We start from the raw sequence: 17,759 nt of genomic DNA, 5'->3' as shown, positions 1-17,759 counted from the left end.
CATAAATAAGACATTGCTATGCATTTAATAAAAGTCAATGTTTAATATAATATAAATATATTTTAAGATATGGCCCATATGATCTTTGCCATTACCAGAACTGAGCCACATGTGCCAGAGTTGGCCAAATGAAGCCTGGAGATGTATGTTTTCTTTTTAATAAAAGATCAGATAAAATAAGAAAATGAACTTTATCGTTGACACGGAATCACCAGGCTCCGCCCTCGTAATCGAGATAATTGTGAAATAAAATGACTATTAATATTGTGAAATAAGATGTTGGGACATTTATGCAGGCATTAAGCAGAAGTCAGGGGGATAGCATGAACAATTCCCATTACTTTAGATTTGTAACATTACAGATAAGAATTTAACAGTAAAATGTAAGTTATGTCATTGCTTAATTTGACGTCAGAGATGTGTCTAATAGTTGTTTTCAATTGTTTTTTCTTCATTTCAGAAAAAGCTCCAGAACGCAGGAAGAGGGAAATAGCTGGTTGTTTCCTCCGGCTCTGGAAGGCTTTGAAGTGTGTGTTCTGCTGCTGTTCCTGTAGTGTTGTGGATGTTGTGGAGGCTTTTGTTCCTGATCCTGAACCATCATCACCCGCTCCAGATCACTCCGGCGTCAAGCCAAATCATGGTAAATCATTATTTCTCCAACATTATTTTCAACAGTATTATCTTGGTTTCCACTCAAAATAAGGCTTGTTTTTTAGAGAATATTAATATAATTTCCCCCATTATAATATTATTTTCTCGACCAGCACTGGATCTAGCAAGCTAATAATTGTCTCATATTATTCTGTTTGTTTTTCAGAGTCCTTTGAGTCTCTCTATAACGTGGGAAAGATGATTGGATCCGGAGGATTTGGCAAGGTGTACCTGGGAACACGCAAATTTGATGGCAAAAAGGTAAATCTTACTTAATTGTACAAACATTTTGCTCTTGCAAAACACATTTAAAACAATTTACAGATGGTTTAATACTCAGTGAAAGTTCAGGCGCTTGAATACTGTTACTGTTATTGAAACTGGGATTTTTTTTTTTTTGCAGGTTGCCATCAAGCGGATGTGCAAGATTCACAACGATCGTTATCTTAATATTGTAAGTTGTCCAAAAGCTGAATGTGTATTGAGTTGTTTAAGTGCAGATTACTGTAGTTAATACACCCGTAGGAAGCATTAGGTGTAAATGTGATCAACAAATAAGCCTAGAGGCACCAAATAACTTTGAGCTGAAAAGGCTCTTTTGAACGGATCTAAAAAGATCAAAGAAAAGTACATTTCAAAATGATGTTTTCTTCAGATTTTTACCCAACTAACCTTCGGTCTGCTACTTCTCTCTAGCCTGGGAATCCCGAACCTCTCGTTACAGAAGTGGCGCTGCTGATGATGATGAGGCAAGAACCTATAAGCCCCTTCGTCATACGACTATACGAGTGGTTTGAAGATCCTAGAGATTTCACTCTGGTTATGGAGTATCCCGAACCCTGCGAGAGCTTGCTGGACCTCATCACTCGTAATCATCAAGTGTTTGAAACAACAGCACGGGTCATCATGAGACAGGCTGTGCTGGTGTAGTACCCTCACCGCCTGATGAGGGGAGATATATCTGTATATATTAATACAGGACACGGAGCTGCTGCTGCTTCACTTAGAGTCTGTATTGTTTTTTTATACAATGTAAAACAGTTCAATCACTCTTATGTCAATCAATGACAGCGCATCATTTCAGTAATCACAAAATATAGAACAGAACTACATATACAGTATTTTCCCTTTACTGCTGTGTCTACAGATTAAGCATTATGTACTATGAGATATAGATATTCACTGATAACATTTATGACATTTTCCATGTGAATAAATCCTAAAAATGTGTTCATGTTTGCCAGAATTATTCTTTCTGATACACTTTTTAGTACAGACACTCATTTTCACAGTTATTTGGCACTTACAACTTACTCATTGTATTATTTCACCAAAACACGTTATTTGTGGACTTTACTCTAATATTGCGTATTTTCTCTGAGACCGCACAGTCTCCATCACTAGCATGGAAATGTGTCACTAGCACGCGTGACGCAGCACACAGACGTGACTTGAAGCGAACTTTTACATGTCCGTAATAACAGTAAACTTAAACACTTTAAACAATGTAGTTAACATTTCTTAAACTCTTACATGTCAAAAAACATACTCTCATTGCTTTTATGTAATTCATACCTGATGAGGGGAGATATATGTATATATTAATACAGGACACGGAGCTGCTGCTGCTTCACTTATCAGAGTCTGTATTGTTTGAGCAGCGCGCGCGCGCGCGCGCCCCCTCCTCAAGCAGGCGAACACCTCCCAAAGGAAAAGCAATCAAATAATCGAACGATTGAGCAGGGAACATTAATCAACGAAATAAACACATTTAAGGAATAAATTCTCTTGTCATCCATATATCTTACATATAACATATTTACTACTATTTATCTACTTAATGATTTACAATTATGTATCTACTTTTGTAACCACCACACTCTCCCCCTCAAAATAAGATGTCGTCCCGACATCATTGTTTAAGTAATCTCCAAAAACATTCTCACTAGTTCCTTATTCCTGTCTGCCTCGCTGCCTGCTGTGAGTGTGTTTGCTTCAGTGCTGTAAGCTCCGTCTTAGCCTCGTATTTCCTTGTTTTGAACCATCATTTAGGCCTACTACAATTTCTAGTTGTTTACTACTACTAAATACAGCTTACCCAACATCTCAGATTAACCTGACATCGCTAGCTTCCGTTACTACTAGCACAACACGCTAGTAATTCGCTAGGCTGTTAACGCGCCACCCGTGCGCTCAGCTATTTTTATTTATTTATTTTCTCTCGCGCGCTCGCGCCTTTGAGTTCAGAAAAGCTCAGGTGAGTAAGAATCACTCAACAAACACGGTGAGTAATGTCTTGTCCTGTTATTATCATGCGTCGCGTCTGAATGCGTTGTTGTTTTTGGAGCTCTATCGATTTGAATTATAATTCTTGATTTTTCTCTTTAAACTCGCTTACAACGAACATTTTCTACTTTTCCTCACTGAGAAGCACTACTGCTCAAACCTCATAGTTACAAGGCGGACTGTTGAGCAGACGCGTCTCAAGCCTATTAGTGATCCAACGCTGCATACTCTTAAAGGTACGTCCGTGGATCACGGCTGAACGCGTCTTCTCCACACTCACTTACAAACAAACATTGGGTTTTTTTTCTTTCTTTTTTTTCTTTCTTTTTTTTTTCTTTTTTTTTTTTCTCGCCTATCGTGCGTCTACTCTACACCCCTACCACTAAAAAACCTCATAGTTACAACGCGGACTGTTGAGCAGACACGTCTCAAGCCTATTAGTGATCCAACGCTGGATACTCTTAAAGGTACGTCCGTGGATCACGGCTGAACGCGTCTTCTCCACACTCACTTACAAACAAACATTGGGTTTTTTTCCTTTCTTTTTTTTCTTTCTTTTTTTTTTCTTTTTTTTTTTTCTCGCCTATCGTGCGTCTACTCTACACCCCTACCACTAAAAAACCTCATAGTTACAACGCGGACTGTTGAGCAGACACGTCTCAAGCCTATTAGTGATCCAACGCTGGATACTCTTAAAGGTACGTCCGTGGATCACGGCTGAACGCGTCTTCTCCACACTCACTTACAAACAAACATTTTTTTTTTCGCCTATCGTGCGTCTACTCTACACCCCTACCACTAAAAAAAATAAAATAAAAATAAATAAATAAAATAAAATAAAATAAACGGATTATATCCAAGACTTCAGTCATAAATTAGTATTAATATTGATAGCATCACTGGTAGCTTCGTTGCTAACTCACTGTTCATCTGTTAAAATGGCGAATATATCAGATGTAAGTAGTCTACCTTTTGGTGCAGGTGAGGACACATCTGAGCTGCACGCACTGCAGTCTGAGCTGGAATCTGTTGAGAAACAGATCCACGACCTTTTATTGAGACAGGCCGAGCTGAGAGACCGGTGTTTGGCTCTTGAAACATCACGCGCCGATGCACACAAATCAGTGTTTAACGTTACTAACCCGCTGACTCCGACCGCGTCTACTCCGTGCGTTCCTCAGCATCGGTCGCAATCAGCCATGGTCTCGTTCACTCCGGCTCCAACACGCCACCACGAAGCCTGGGTGGTTCCGCAGCGGAAGACGCGAGTCAGGTTTAGACCAAGACTTTCTCCGACCCTCCCGGTTTTCGAGTTATCCACACAAAACCGCTTCTCCCCTCTACGCGAAACAGAACGCGATGCTGTGATCATCGGCGATTCCATCGTTCGGCACGTACACGCTACGTTAGGTAAAAGTAAGGTGCACAGTCACTGCTTTCCCGGTGCTCGTGTTTCTGAAATCGCTGCACGCGTTCCCGAGATCCTGAACGGTGACGAGCGCGTCGGAACTGTGGTCCTGCACGCAGGAGTGAACGACATCAGGCTGCGCCAGACGGAGATTCTGAAGAAAGACTTCAGGAATCTAATCGATACGGTACGCAGCACATCGCCTGAAACAACGATCATTGTGTCAGGACCGCTTCCCACGTACCGATTAGGGCATGAAAAGTTCAGCAGATTATTTGCGCTAAATGAATGGTTAATGTCATGGTGCAATGAGCAGAAACTGCTCTTTGTAAATAATTGGAATCTGTTTTGGGAGCGTCCTAGGCTTTTCCGTGCTGATGGCTTACACCCAAGCAGATTCGGAGCGGATCTTCTGTCAGATAACATCTCCAAAATGTTAAATACCCTTTGACTAGTAACCAAAAGTCCAAATCATAGTCTCTGCTGCACCAATTTAACAGATATAAATACTAGTGTAGAACATTGCATAGAAACCGTGTCTATTCCTCGTTTAGTGAGATCAAATAATAAATCTACTGCAGGATCTAGGAAAAATCTAATTGTTATTAAAACAGAAAATGTTGCTATTAGTAAACAAAAACTATTTTTAAAGCTAGGTCTTCTAAACATTAGATCACTCACACCTAAGGCAGTTATTGTAAATGAAATAGTCACAGATAATAGCTTCGATGTACTTTGCCTTACTGAAACCTGGCTTAAACCAAATGATTATTTCGGTATTAATGAGTCTACTCCTCCTGGATACTGTTATAAGCATGAGCCCCGTCTGATTGGTCGTGGCGGAGGTGTTGCAACCATTTATAGAGATCAGGGCTCTCAAGTTTTACCAAAAGCTCGGAGTGAGATCACATGCGGTTAGGGGAGGAGCCCTAATGGAGCCCCGCCCCCATATGTCCCCGCCCCCCAATTTTACCCATTGTTCATAATTAACCAGCCCAAATTGAAATTATAACAATTGGTAAATCTGATAAATGACAGAGCAATTCATCACATCAAATATACTCTTTAATGTTATATTTCAAAATGACAAATAAGTTATACAAAAATTACAAAAATATAACAAATTGCTCCAAACAGTTTGGAAAAACAAATCTTTTTGCATTTTGAATGTGTCTAGTCAAAATGGTATAATTATTTATTGTGTGGTGCATGGGACATTGTGAACAAATGACATATTAGAGTATTATTAAGGTGTGTGTGTGTGTGTGTGTGTGTACACAAGAGTACACACTCCAGCTTATGAAATGTGTTTTGTGTTTGAAAAATACAAATGCAATGGCAATGATTAATGTATGTTTTGACAGGATATAAAATATTACCCAGAGCACTCTGCTTTAATACATGTAGCCTTAATGTAACTAGAAAGACTATTAATACAGTATAATATATAATTTAAAATAAAATAAACAAATTTAAATGTATTTAAAATAAAATGAAGAAATACATCTTCATTCCTTCCCATACCCACTAACATTCCCTTAGTTTAAGAAAACGTAAGCTAGCCAAACTGAGCCAAAGCTTCTGGCCTGGTTGCAGAGTAGTTGTAGAGTTTTTGACTGCATCAATAATAATGTAAACGATGGGCAATATATTAAATGTTCTAGCCTAAAAATGTTAGACGAGCTTTCTTCCAACTTACCTTCTCCATCACGACGTGTGTTCGCGCGATGTTGTTGGTTACCTAGTAACGAACGTACGGTGGCCGAGAATGTTCCGTCAACTTCCGTGTGTTCGCGCATCTGTGTTGCCTTGTAATGAACGCAATCTGGCCGAGATACGTGCTGGCGGCAGGAAACTTCACTTTGTGTGCCTGCGCCTCGTATACAACGTTATATATAAAGCTCGCAGGACAACTTGGTTGGCCTTGCCTTTTCAGCGTGAGAAATACACGGTGTGGCGTGTGAGCGTGTGAACTGGTTGAATTGCGTGTGTCTCACGCCCAATGCGTGAGACTTGAGAGCCCTGAGAGATATTCTAAATGTTACTCAGAAAACGGGTTATGCGTTTATTTCATTTGAAGTACTTGTACTAAATGTTACGCTCTTAGATGTTAGAAAAATATCCCTATTATCTCTAGCCTTGGCTACCGTATATAGACCGCCAGGGCCTTACGCTGATTTCCTAAAAGAGTTTGCAGATTTTCTCTCAGACCTATTAGTCAATGTCGATAAAGCATTAATTGTTGGAGATTTTAACATACACGTAGATAATCCAAATGATGCGTTAGGAGCTGCGTTTACAGATTTATTAAATTCATTTGGGGTCAAGCAAAACGTCACCGGACCAACACTTCGTCTTAATCATACACTCGATTTAATTATATCACATGGAACCGATCCAACCGATATAGATATCATTCCACAAAGTGATGAAGTCACTGATCACTACATGGTAACTTGCATATTACGTACTGCTGTAATATGTCATGCGGCGTCGCGTTATCAACCAGGCAGAACAATCCTCCCATCCACCATAGATAATTTCTCAAATTGCTTATCTAATCTGTCTCAGCTGCTGCCTGAACCCAAACAAACAGATGAACTAGAAGAACTAACTAGCACTATGAGCACCATTCTCTCTAGAACATTGGATGTGGTTGCACCTATTAAATTAAAAAAGGTCAGAGAGAAAAATAAAGCACCATGGTATAACAATACTACGCATGTTTTAAAGAGAGAAACCCGTATTTTAGAGCGTAAATGGAAACAAACTAATTTAGAGGTCTTTAGAATCGCGTGGAAAGACAGTATGTCACGTTATAAAAAGGCCCTAAAAGCGGCCAGGGCTGAGCACCTCCGCGAACTAATAGAAAACAACCAAAACAATCCAAGGTTTTTATTTAACACCGTGGCTAGACTAACAAATAAACAGACGTCACCCGAACAAAATATCCCGTTACAGTTCAGTAGTAATGATTTCATGAACTTCTTCACTGAGAAAATAGAAAGCATCAGAACCACAATAGTAAACGTTCAATCTTCAATCGCGCCTTATAATTCAGCTTCAATTATCACCCCGCAAGAACAATTACAGTGCTTTACAACTATAGAACAAAAAGAGTTAAATAAACTTATCACTTCATCTAAAACAACAACATGTCTATTAGATCCTATACCAACTAAACTACTGAAAGAAGTGTTACCTGTAGTGGAAGAGCCTCTCCTCAATATTATTAACTTGTCTTTATCTTTAGGTCATGTTCCAAGAACATTTAAACTGGCAGTTATAAAACCTCTCATTAAGAAACCACAATTAGATCATAATAATCTAGCAAATTATAGACCCATTTCAAATCTTCCATTTATGTCTAAAATATTAGAAAAAGTGGTGTCCGCTCAACTGGGCTCTTTCTTGCAACAAAATGATATCTATGAAAAGTTTCAGTCTGGATTCAGACCGCATCATAGCACTGAAACTGCGCTCGTTAAAATCACAAATGATTTACTTTTAGCTTCTGACCAAGGCTGTATCTCAATACTAGTTTTACTTGATCTTAGTGCTGCGTTCGACACTATAGATCACACATTACTCTTAGATCGACTACAAAATTATACTGGTGTTCAAGGACAAGCACTAAGCTGGTTCAAATCATACCTATCTGACCGCTACCATTTTGTCTATTTAAATGGAGAAAAATCGATCATAACTCCAGTAAACTATGGAGTGCCGCAGGGATCTGTGTTAGGCCCTCTGTTATTCTCAATATATATGATGCCACTTGGAAATATTATAAGGAAACATGGAATTAGTTTCCATTGCTATGCTGATGACACTCAAATATATATTTCATCACGGCCGGATGAAAACGCTAAATTTTCCAAATTGACAGAGTGTGTTAAAGATATAAAAGATTGGATGACGCGTAATTTTCTTTTATTAAATCCAGACAAGACAGAGATAAAACTTATCGGTTCAAAAAACCGCCCACAAAACCTCGCACAATACAACTTTAACATCATAGGATGTCCTGTTACTTTATCCTCTACAGTAAAAGACCTGGGTGTTATACTCGATTGCAACCTGTCTTTTGAAAATCATCTTTCATATGTTACAAAAACAGCCTTTTTCCACCTTAGAAACATTGCTAAGCTACGTAATATGCTATCAGTTTCTGATGCAGAAAAGTTAGTTCATGCATTCATGACCTCGAGACTAGATTACTGTAATGCTTTATTAGCTGGTTGTCCTGCATCCTCAATAAACAAGCTACAGTTAGTCCAAAATGCCGCCGCTAGAGTTCTTACGAGATCAAGAAAATATGATCATATAACACCGATTTTATCATCATTGCATTGGTTACCTATAAAGCTCCGTATTAATTATAAGATATTGCTACTGACTTATAAAGCCCTAAACGGCTTAGCTCCAGTCTATTTAACGGATCTTCTATCACCCTATAATCCATCGCGCTCTTTAAGATCACTAAATTCAAGGCTTTTGGTCATACCTAGGATATCCAGAACCACCAAAGGAGGGAGAGCTTTTTCACATTTGGCTCCAAAACTCTGGAATAGTCTTCCTGATACTGTTCGTTGCTCAGACTCGCTCTCCCAGTTTAAAACTAGATTAAAGTCGCATCTCTTCAGCCAGGCATTCATTTAATCCTACAGTTCAAACTACAATCCGGCCTCTAGCTCATAAATGCCAGAGGAGAACTGGCCCCCGACTGAGCCTGGGTTCTCCCAAGGTTTTTTTTTCTCCATTTGGTCACCTGATGGAGTTTTAGGACACCATTAGGTCACTTGATGGAGTTTTTCGGTTCCTTGCCACTGTTGCCTTTGGCTTGCTCAGTTGGGGATATTTTGGGGATATTTAATGTAAATAACCCTCAGTTATTTGATTTAGTTTTGGGTATTAATATATTATTCTGATATTATCGTAATACTATATTTCTTAATATTAGTTTAATATTCTTAATATTGTGTTTATTATATTTTGGAAGTTTACTTTGCACTCTTAGTTATTTAACCTATAGAGACCTTTATTTTGAAAGGCGGCTTGCCGGAAAGGCTAACAGATCGCTTGCGCACAGAGAGCGCGCACACATTCAGATTGCTGACGGACGGAGACACGGAACCATGCGGTCACGGATTCACGGATCTGAATTCTAGTTTTAGGGTCACCTTTAAGTGAATTTAGGCATCTAGTCGCTGTTTGGTTTTATTTTATTTTATTTTATTTTTGTGTCTGTTGTTTAGCACCTGGTTGGAAAGGAGTACAAGGTATACATCATGTATATTTATGCATTTGTATAATGTTACATAACATATCCTGTCTTTAAGAATGTTTTTATATGTTTTGTTTGATTTGAGTAATTTAAGTTGTTTATGGTAAATGTTAGTACTAATTTCGTAATTTTGTTGCTATATCGACTACTGTTTTGTTTCATCTATATGTACGTGAATTATTTACAAATTCCAATAATGTTAATTTATCTGTTTTAGCTCTTACGGTGTTGTGAAGGTGTTGTGAAGGTGTTCTGATGGCATTGTGAAGGCATTATGGACAATAAACCGACAACATCAGTGAGAGAGCAAATTTCTTTTATTCAACCGGGCTGCTACAGTAAGAGCTTTTCCTATTGATTCCATTTGCTGATGTAAATGATGACAGATCAAGGATCCAAGTCGTGCACTCCTGTGAAAGAAATGGAAGCATTAAAAATCCTACCTTCTCAAAGCAGAGATTCTGAAGATGAGATAGATGAACATTCTGATGGTGTAAAAACAGATGAAGTACGTCGATCTGGTCGTGCACGAATTCCAACAGAAAAGATGCTCGCATATCAAAGAGAGGAGTCACAAAAGGCAGAGAGAAGGCTCATGCACGCATATGAGCAATGGAAAGCTGAGGCTCGAAAGGCAAGAGGGCAGCTGAAAACAGACATTCCTGAGAGTCAGCTAGCAACACTTATAGACACATTGGAAAATGAAAGAGACAATGTAATGAATGCATACATGAGAGTTTGCAGTTATGTTACTCCTACTGATACAAGAAGACGAATTGATGCTTGTGACGCTGTGACGAAGGATATAGTAAAGATTGCTTATGAGAGGATCTCAGGTGTTGATGGAGACCTAGACGGTGAAAGAGTAAGAGGGCGTCTTCGTGAATTACTTGATCGAGATTATGCTCGCTCCGTCTATGGTTCTACGGTCTCGCGTATCAGCTCCAAGTCAAGTACACCCATAAGTCAACCTTCACTGAATTCCATACTGATGGCTAAACGAATAGAGGCAGAAGCAGAGCTTGCAGCAAAGGAAGCAGAATATGCAACAATATTGGAGGAAAAGGAACAAAAGGAAAGAATACAACTTCTAGAAGAAAGGCAAAGAAGAGAACTTGATGCTCAAAGGAGTGAGTTTGAAAGATTACACGCGGTCAAGGAGGTAAGAGCAGCTAGAGCCAGACTAGAAGTGTATGACAAGGAAGAAATAATTTCCTCTGCTAATCAAAATCACGAGCTGCAGCAACCTGTAAGCATTCCTACACAAGAACCTGTGTATTCATCCTCAATTAAGCCAACACTCAATGAAAAAACATCATCGCCAACTCTCAATGCTGATGTGTCTTACCTTGCACAGGCTGTTCAAGACAGTATAACGCTGAACAGACTTCCTATGCCAGAGCCTACAGTCTTCAGTGGTGACCCCATTCACTTTATTGAATGGAAGGCTTCTTTTCAATCACTCATCGACAAAAGACATATCTCCTCAGCAGACAAGTTATACTACTTGAAGAAGTATGTCACTGGTTCCGCTCGGAAAACTCTAGAAGGGATGTTTTACAGAAATGATGAGGAAGCTTACAAGGACGCATGGAAAAGACTTCAGGATCGCTATGGACAGCCGTTCATTGTACAAAGAGCATTCCGAGAGAAACTTGCATGCTGGCCCAGAATACAGCCCAAGGACGCTGAAGGACTCAGAAATTTCTCAGATTTCCTGAATGCATGTAAAGATGCTATGCCTCATGTTAAGGGACTGGAAATATTGAATGATTGTGAGGAAAACAGAAAACTCGTCAGTAAACTTCCTGATTGGGCGGCTGCCCGCTGGAATCGTCAAGCTACGCAAACACTGAGTGAGACTCAAGATTTCCCACCTTTCCATGATTTCGCTAACTTCATGTCAGTTGAGGCCGAGGTAGCCTGCAACCCAGTCACTTCCTTCTATGCTCTTCACACTTCTGAAGCTAATAAGGAGAAACATAACCTCAAGGTTAGTAAGAACAAAGCTAATGTCTTCCACACAAAGATAATCACACAATATGAGAATCCGAAGCACACTAGTAAAGTCTCTAAACCATGTCTGTTCTGTCGAAACGGTGAACATCAGATTCATGATTGCTCTAAATTCTCTGCAAAGTCTCTTGAAGAGCGGCGACAATTCATAAAGGATACTAAGCTGTGCTACGGATGTTTGAAGCTCGGTCACAGTGCCAGAGACTGTCGTTCCAGACATAGCTGTGATACCTGCAAGGGAAGACATCCTACCTGCTTACACGATGACAGCTTCGAAAGAAGGGTGAAGTCCTCCCCTGCCCAAAGCCCTGAGAACACACACGAAAGGGTTGTGACGACGTCTTTAAGTGTAGAATCTGGATGCACATCTGCTAACACCTCAATGATTGTGCCAGTGTGGTTGTCCTCACAAAATGACCCAGCCTCTGAGAAACTCGTCTATGCTCTGTTAGACACACAAAGCGACACGGTCTTCGTCGAATATGCAGTAAGCCAAAGTCTAAAGGTTGACTCATGCCCAGTGACACTTAGGCTCACTACCATGGTTGGAAGAGATTCGTTGATATCAAGTGAAAGAGTTTCCGGTCTTCGAGTCAGAGGTTTTAATTCTACGGTAATTCTAGAACTTCCCCCTGCATACACTAAGGAATGTATCCCTGTGGATCGCGCCCATATCCCTACCAGTGAGACTGCCAGGTGTTGGAAACATCTTGCTCCTCTGGCAGACAGAATTCCCCTGCTTCAAGACTGTGAAGTTGGTCTATTATTGGGATATAATTGTCCCAGAGCTTTAGCACCCAGGGAAGTGATTCTTGGAGCTGACAATGAGCCATATGCTGTTCGCACGGATCTCGGATGGAGCATCGTGGGCCCTTCCTTGACACATTATGAGTCACAAAGCGGTGTTAGCATGTGTCACAGAGTATCTATTAAGGAGATCCCTTCTGTAACGCCAGCTGACGTTATCAAAGTGCTGGAGTCAGATTTCAAGGATACTAAAGAAAACTCAAGAGTGGTGTCTCAAGAGGACATTATGTTCTTGAATAAACTGGAAGAAAACATCAAAATGAACGAAGACAGCCATTTAGAAATGCCCCTTCCATTCAAGAAAAGACCCTATCTTCCAGATAATGAGCCTCTTGCTGTCATGAGACTTCAACATCTAAAGCGGAGATTAATTAAGGACCAGGAATACAGAGAGCATTATGTGAAGTTCATGGAAGACGTAATAGAGAATGGTGATGCAGAGAGAGTCATTGATGAAGGAAAGAAAGGAGAAAAATGGTACATCCCTCATCACGGGGTGTATCACTCGAAGAAGCCAGGGAAATTACGCGTAGTCTTCGACTGCTCTGCCAGATACAAGGGGTCCAGCTTGAACGATCATCTACTTACAGGCCCTGACCTGATGAACAACCTGATTGGAATTCTTTTGCGGTTCAGACGGTATCCAGTGGCCTTGACGTGGGATATTGAGAGGATGTTTCACCAGTTCCATGTTGACGAAGCAGATCGAGATTACTTACGATTTCTATGGTGGAGAAATGGAGATTTCGACTCACAGCCTCAAACATTTCGCATGAGAGTACATCTATTCGGTGCCTCGTCGTCTCCTGGATGCGCTAACTACGGACTGAAACATCTTGCAAGAGAAGGTGAACATCTGTACCCCCTAGGTTCACAATTCATTATGCGAGATTTCTACATGGATGATGGAGTCTCCAGTGTTGAATGTGTAGAGAAGGCCATCCAGTCGGCGCGAGAAGCTCGCCAGGTTTGCGCACTAGGAGGTTTAAGATTGCATAAGTTTGTGTCCAACAACAAGGCAGTTTTGGAGAGCATACCACCCTCTGAGTGTGCTGTGGATGTTACAGCTGTCGATCTGTCCCTCACTGACCAGCCTTTGGAAAGAGCCTTGGGCATTTACTGGCAACTGGAACATGATAACTTCAGATTTCGTGTCAACCTAAGGGACCAGCCAGCAACCCGTAGAGGCATACTGTCTATAGTGGCCTCATTGTTCGACCCCCTAGGGTTTCTTGCACCATTCTTGCTCAAAGGAAAGGCTGTTCTGCAAGAAATGTGCAGAAATGGCGTGGGCTGGGATGATCCTTTACCTGATAGTTTGCGACCAAGGTGGGAGCATTGGAAGGCCGATCTTGAAAACTTAGAGAAGATCAAGGTGCCTCGTTGTATTGTGCCTGCTGGATTTCAGAGAATCACAAAGAGAGAAATTCATCACTTCTCAGACGCCAGCACAAGAGGATATGGCCAGTGCTCATACCTTAGGCTTGAGAACGAACAAGGTGACGTCCATTGTGCTTTGCTCATGGCAAAATCTAGAGTAGCCCCACTTAAGGTCACTACAATCCCTCGGTTAGAGTTGACCGCTGCGGTTGTGTCAGTTGCAGTGAATGATTTGTTAAAGGAAGAAATGAACCTTGCAGATGCAGAGGCATATTTCTGGACTGACTCTCAGGTGGTGTTAGGCTATATAAACAACGAAGCTCGCCACTTCCACACGTTCGTCGCAAATCGAGTTCAGAGAATTCATCACAGTACAACTCCTTAACAGTGGCGATACATTCCCTCAGATGAAAATCCAGCCGACTATGCATCACGAGGTATGAGTGTCAATGATCTTGTCACTTCCAGCTGGTTCAGAGGACCGAATGTCTTGTGGGAAAGGCAAATGGCTCCCCCTGTGGATGTTAACACACAACTTCCAATTGGAGACCCAGAGGTCAAGAAGGCTCAGTCACTAAACACGCAAACGGTACAGTATTCCTGCTTATCCAACCGTCTCACAAAGTTGTCCTCATGGTCCAAAGTCATCCAAGCAGTTGCACGTCTACTTCGTAGAGTCAGGAAGGACAAGTCAAATGACCACAGTACAGTGGCAGAACGTGAGGATGCTAAGTGCATCATCATCAAGGACTTACAGAGTCAGATGTATGCAGAAGAGATAGCCTTACTCCGTAAGGGCAAGCAACTCCCACGCAACAACAGGCTATGCAATCTAGACGCCTTTGTCGACCACGACGGATTGCTCAAGGTGGGAGGAAGGCTTTGTAATTCTTCTGTCCCTAACTCCATTAAATATCCAGTAATCATTCCAAAGGAACACCATCTTACAAAACTTCTGATCGCTGATTGTCATGAAAAAACTGAACATCAAGGAAAAGGCTTAACTATAAATGAGATCAGATCAAGAGGATTTTGGATAACGGGAGTAAATAGGACTGTAGCCTCCTTTGTACGACGGTGTGTGAGATGTCGTAAACTTCGCAGACCCACAGAAGAGCAAAAAATGGCCAGCCTGCCCTCAGAGCGTATAGATCCATCTCCTCCATTCACGTACTGCGGAATGGATGTTTTTGGTCCATTCATCACCAGACAAGGCCGTAAATCGTACAAGAGGTATGGACTTCTCTTTACCTGTTTCTGTTGCAGAGCCGTCCATGTTGAGATGCTGGATGACATGTCCACGGACGCCTTTATCAACGGCCTGCGTTGTTTCATCGCTATCAGAGGAGCAGTTCGTCAAATAAGGTGCGACCAAGGCAGTAATTTCATTGGAGCTAAAAATGAGTTTGCTAAGGCCATGAAAGAGATTGACACCAATCATCTGGTAGCGTTCTTAGCAGAAAAACAATGTGACTTTGTCTTCAACGCACCCCATTCAAGTCACACAGGAGGAGTTTGGGAGAGACAGATTAGAACTGTGAGAAGTGTTCTTCATGCCACTCTGTCCTTAGCTTCTGGAAGGCTTGATGATTCTTCCCTTCGGACCTTCTTCTATGAGGCTATGGCCATTGTAAATAGCCGACCGCTCACAGTAGACAATCTGAATGATCCTAAAAGTCCTGAGCCCCTTACCCCAAATCACTTGCTCACTTTGAAAACTACCCAAGCTCTACCACCCCCTGGCAAGTTTGTTAGAGAAGACGTATATGCTCGCAAGAGATGGCGCCATGTCCAATACTTAGCGGAGCAATTTTGGGGCCGTTGGCAGAAGGAGTATGTGTCTAACATTGCAACCAGACAATGCTGGCTTACACCAAGAAGGAACATGCAAGTTGGAGATATAGTCTTGGAGAAGGCAGACGATCTGCCCAGGAATGAGTGGCGCTTGGCAGAAGTTATTGAGACTGTAGTTGGCAAGGATGGCTTGGTAAGAAGAGTGAAGATACGTTTTGGAGACAAAAAACTGGGGAAGGATGGTAAACGTCTGAACAAGCCTTCAATAGTTGATCGCCCAGTGCAGAAGCTGGTCCTGCTGCTAGAAGCAGCCTGAACTTCCTGACATATCCTTTGATTTATGCAGTTCATAGTAGAATATGTTTGTTTTTCTTTTACATCTAGCCTTAAACATGGGTAATTCATTTTAGAAATCATTCATGATTAAAGTTTGAGATTTGTAGTCACTCATGATTTGGTGGGAGTGTAAATAACCCTCAGTTATTTGATTTAGTTTTGGGTATTAATATATTATTCTGATATTATCGTAATACTATATTTCTTAATATTAGTTTAATATTCTTAATATTGTGTTTATTATATTTTGGAAGTTTACTTTGCACTCTTAGTTATTTAACCTATAGAGACCTTTATTTTGAAAGGCGGCTTGCCGGAAAGGCTAACAGATCGCTTGCGCACAGAGAGCGCGCACACATTCAGATTGCTGACGGACGGAGACACGGAACCATGCGGTCACGGATTCACGGATCTGAATTCTAGTTTTAGGGTCACCTTTAAGTGAATTTAGGCATCTAGTCGCTGTTTGGTTTTATTTTATTTTATTTTATTTTTGTGTCTGTTGTTTAGCACCTGGTTGGAAAGGAGTACAAGGTATACATCATGTATATTTATGCATTTGTATAATGTTACATAACATATCCTGTCTTTAAGAATGTTTTTATATGTTTTGTTTGATTTGAGTAATTTAAGTTGTTTATGGTAAATGTTAGTACTAATTTCGTAATTTTGTTGCTATATCGACTACTGTTTTGTTTCATCTATATGTACGTGAATTATTTACAAATTCCAATAATGTTAATTGATCTGTTTTAGCTCTTACAGTGTTGTGAAGGTGTTGTGAAGGTGTTCTGATGGCATTGTGAAGGCATTATGGACAATAAACCGACAACATCAGTGAGAGAGCAAATTTCTTTTATTCAACCGGGCTGCTACATTTAATTTAATTTGATCAATCAATAAATTCCTCTTGAAACAAACTTTGTTGTATATTATTTTAATTTAATACTGTGAAGCTGCTTTGATACAATCTGTATTGTGAAAAGCGCTATACAAATAAACTTGACTTGACTTGACTTAATCAGTTAGGCTACAGCAATGCTCAATTTACAATATTTAACTCCACCCAGCAGTTGTTTTACGTAACATCAGATTTCACAACACTGTTACCAACATTTTCTTGCACAACATTCTTTTTTTTTCACAAGCAATCATTTGACCATACAAGAGTCCATATTACTTAATAGTCCAGAGGCACTTGTTCGTAAAAGTCCCATGGTTTAGTGTCAAAAAAGAAAGTTCTTTTAACACCACAGAGTCTCTTTTAGGGGTGAAAAACAGTCCATTAATTTGCCCCGGCAAAAATGGCAGAAAGTCCTTAAAGCAAGAAAAAAGATTCAAAAAGTGTCAACAAGAAAGTCTCAAAGTGACTCAAAGTGTCCACAGTTTCAAGACCGCACAACAGTCCATTTTCTTAATATTTGGTAACAGTCCATTGTTTATCTGTTTGCTCTTTTTTTTTTTTTTTTTTTTGTTTCACACTATGGGCAATAAACAGTCTCTGGGTAGTGTGGTGTATAGCGGTACTTCACCTTCAACACAGACCATTCTGTAACTAGTGACGTGGGGGTTTCATGTGGTAGTGCATTTCAGAGTTAATAGCACATATATGAGGGCTGGGGGTAACAAAGTGGCGTTGCTAACCAGGGTGTCGCAGCAGTCATTCCACTAGAGGCATAGTGTGGGTAATGGTCATTTCCCACCATTCGCACATTGTAGCATGATGGGACCCCAAAATTGTCATATGTAAACTTTTTGGGTGGCCGTCGCTTCCTCCTGGTGAATTGGTGCTCG

General features: G+C 40.6%; 3 protein-coding genes across 3 annotated transcripts in view; all 3 read left to right on the top strand.

Annotated features, from left to right (window-relative positions):
- LOC309479463 (uncharacterized protein) overlaps positions 1-17,759 on the top strand; it is a 323,172-nt gene that overhangs the window by 116,638 nt on the left and 188,775 nt on the right. The window lies entirely within an intron of this gene.
- Positions 2,974-5,191, top strand: LOC309479453 (uncharacterized protein). Its single transcript, XM_082143606.1, has 2 exons — positions 2,974-3,465; positions 3,806-5,191. Exon 2 carries the CDS (start codon positions 3,876-3,878, stop codon positions 4,794-4,796), a length of 921 nt encoding a protein of 306 aa, XP_081999732.1. The 5' UTR covers positions 2,974-3,465; positions 3,806-3,875; the 3' UTR covers positions 4,797-5,191.
- Positions 9,231-15,945, top strand: LOC309478980 (uncharacterized protein; the record flags this gene model as incomplete). The annotated part of the gene is made up of 4 exons (XM_082142825.1): positions 9,231-9,627; positions 9,850-13,784; positions 15,102-15,304; positions 15,407-15,945. Exons 2-4 carry the CDS (start codon positions 10,009-10,011, stop codon positions 15,943-15,945), a joined length of 4,518 nt encoding a protein of 1,505 aa, XP_081998951.1. The 5' UTR covers positions 9,231-9,627; positions 9,850-10,008.

The sequence above is a fragment of the Leuciscus leuciscus genome (genome assembly GCF_965113295.1).
Source record: "Leuciscus leuciscus genome assembly, chromosome: 17".
Classification (NCBI taxonomy): domain Eukaryota; kingdom Metazoa; phylum Chordata; class Actinopteri; order Cypriniformes; family Leuciscidae; genus Leuciscus; species Leuciscus leuciscus.
This window is presented reverse-complemented; position numbering and strand designations above follow the sequence as displayed.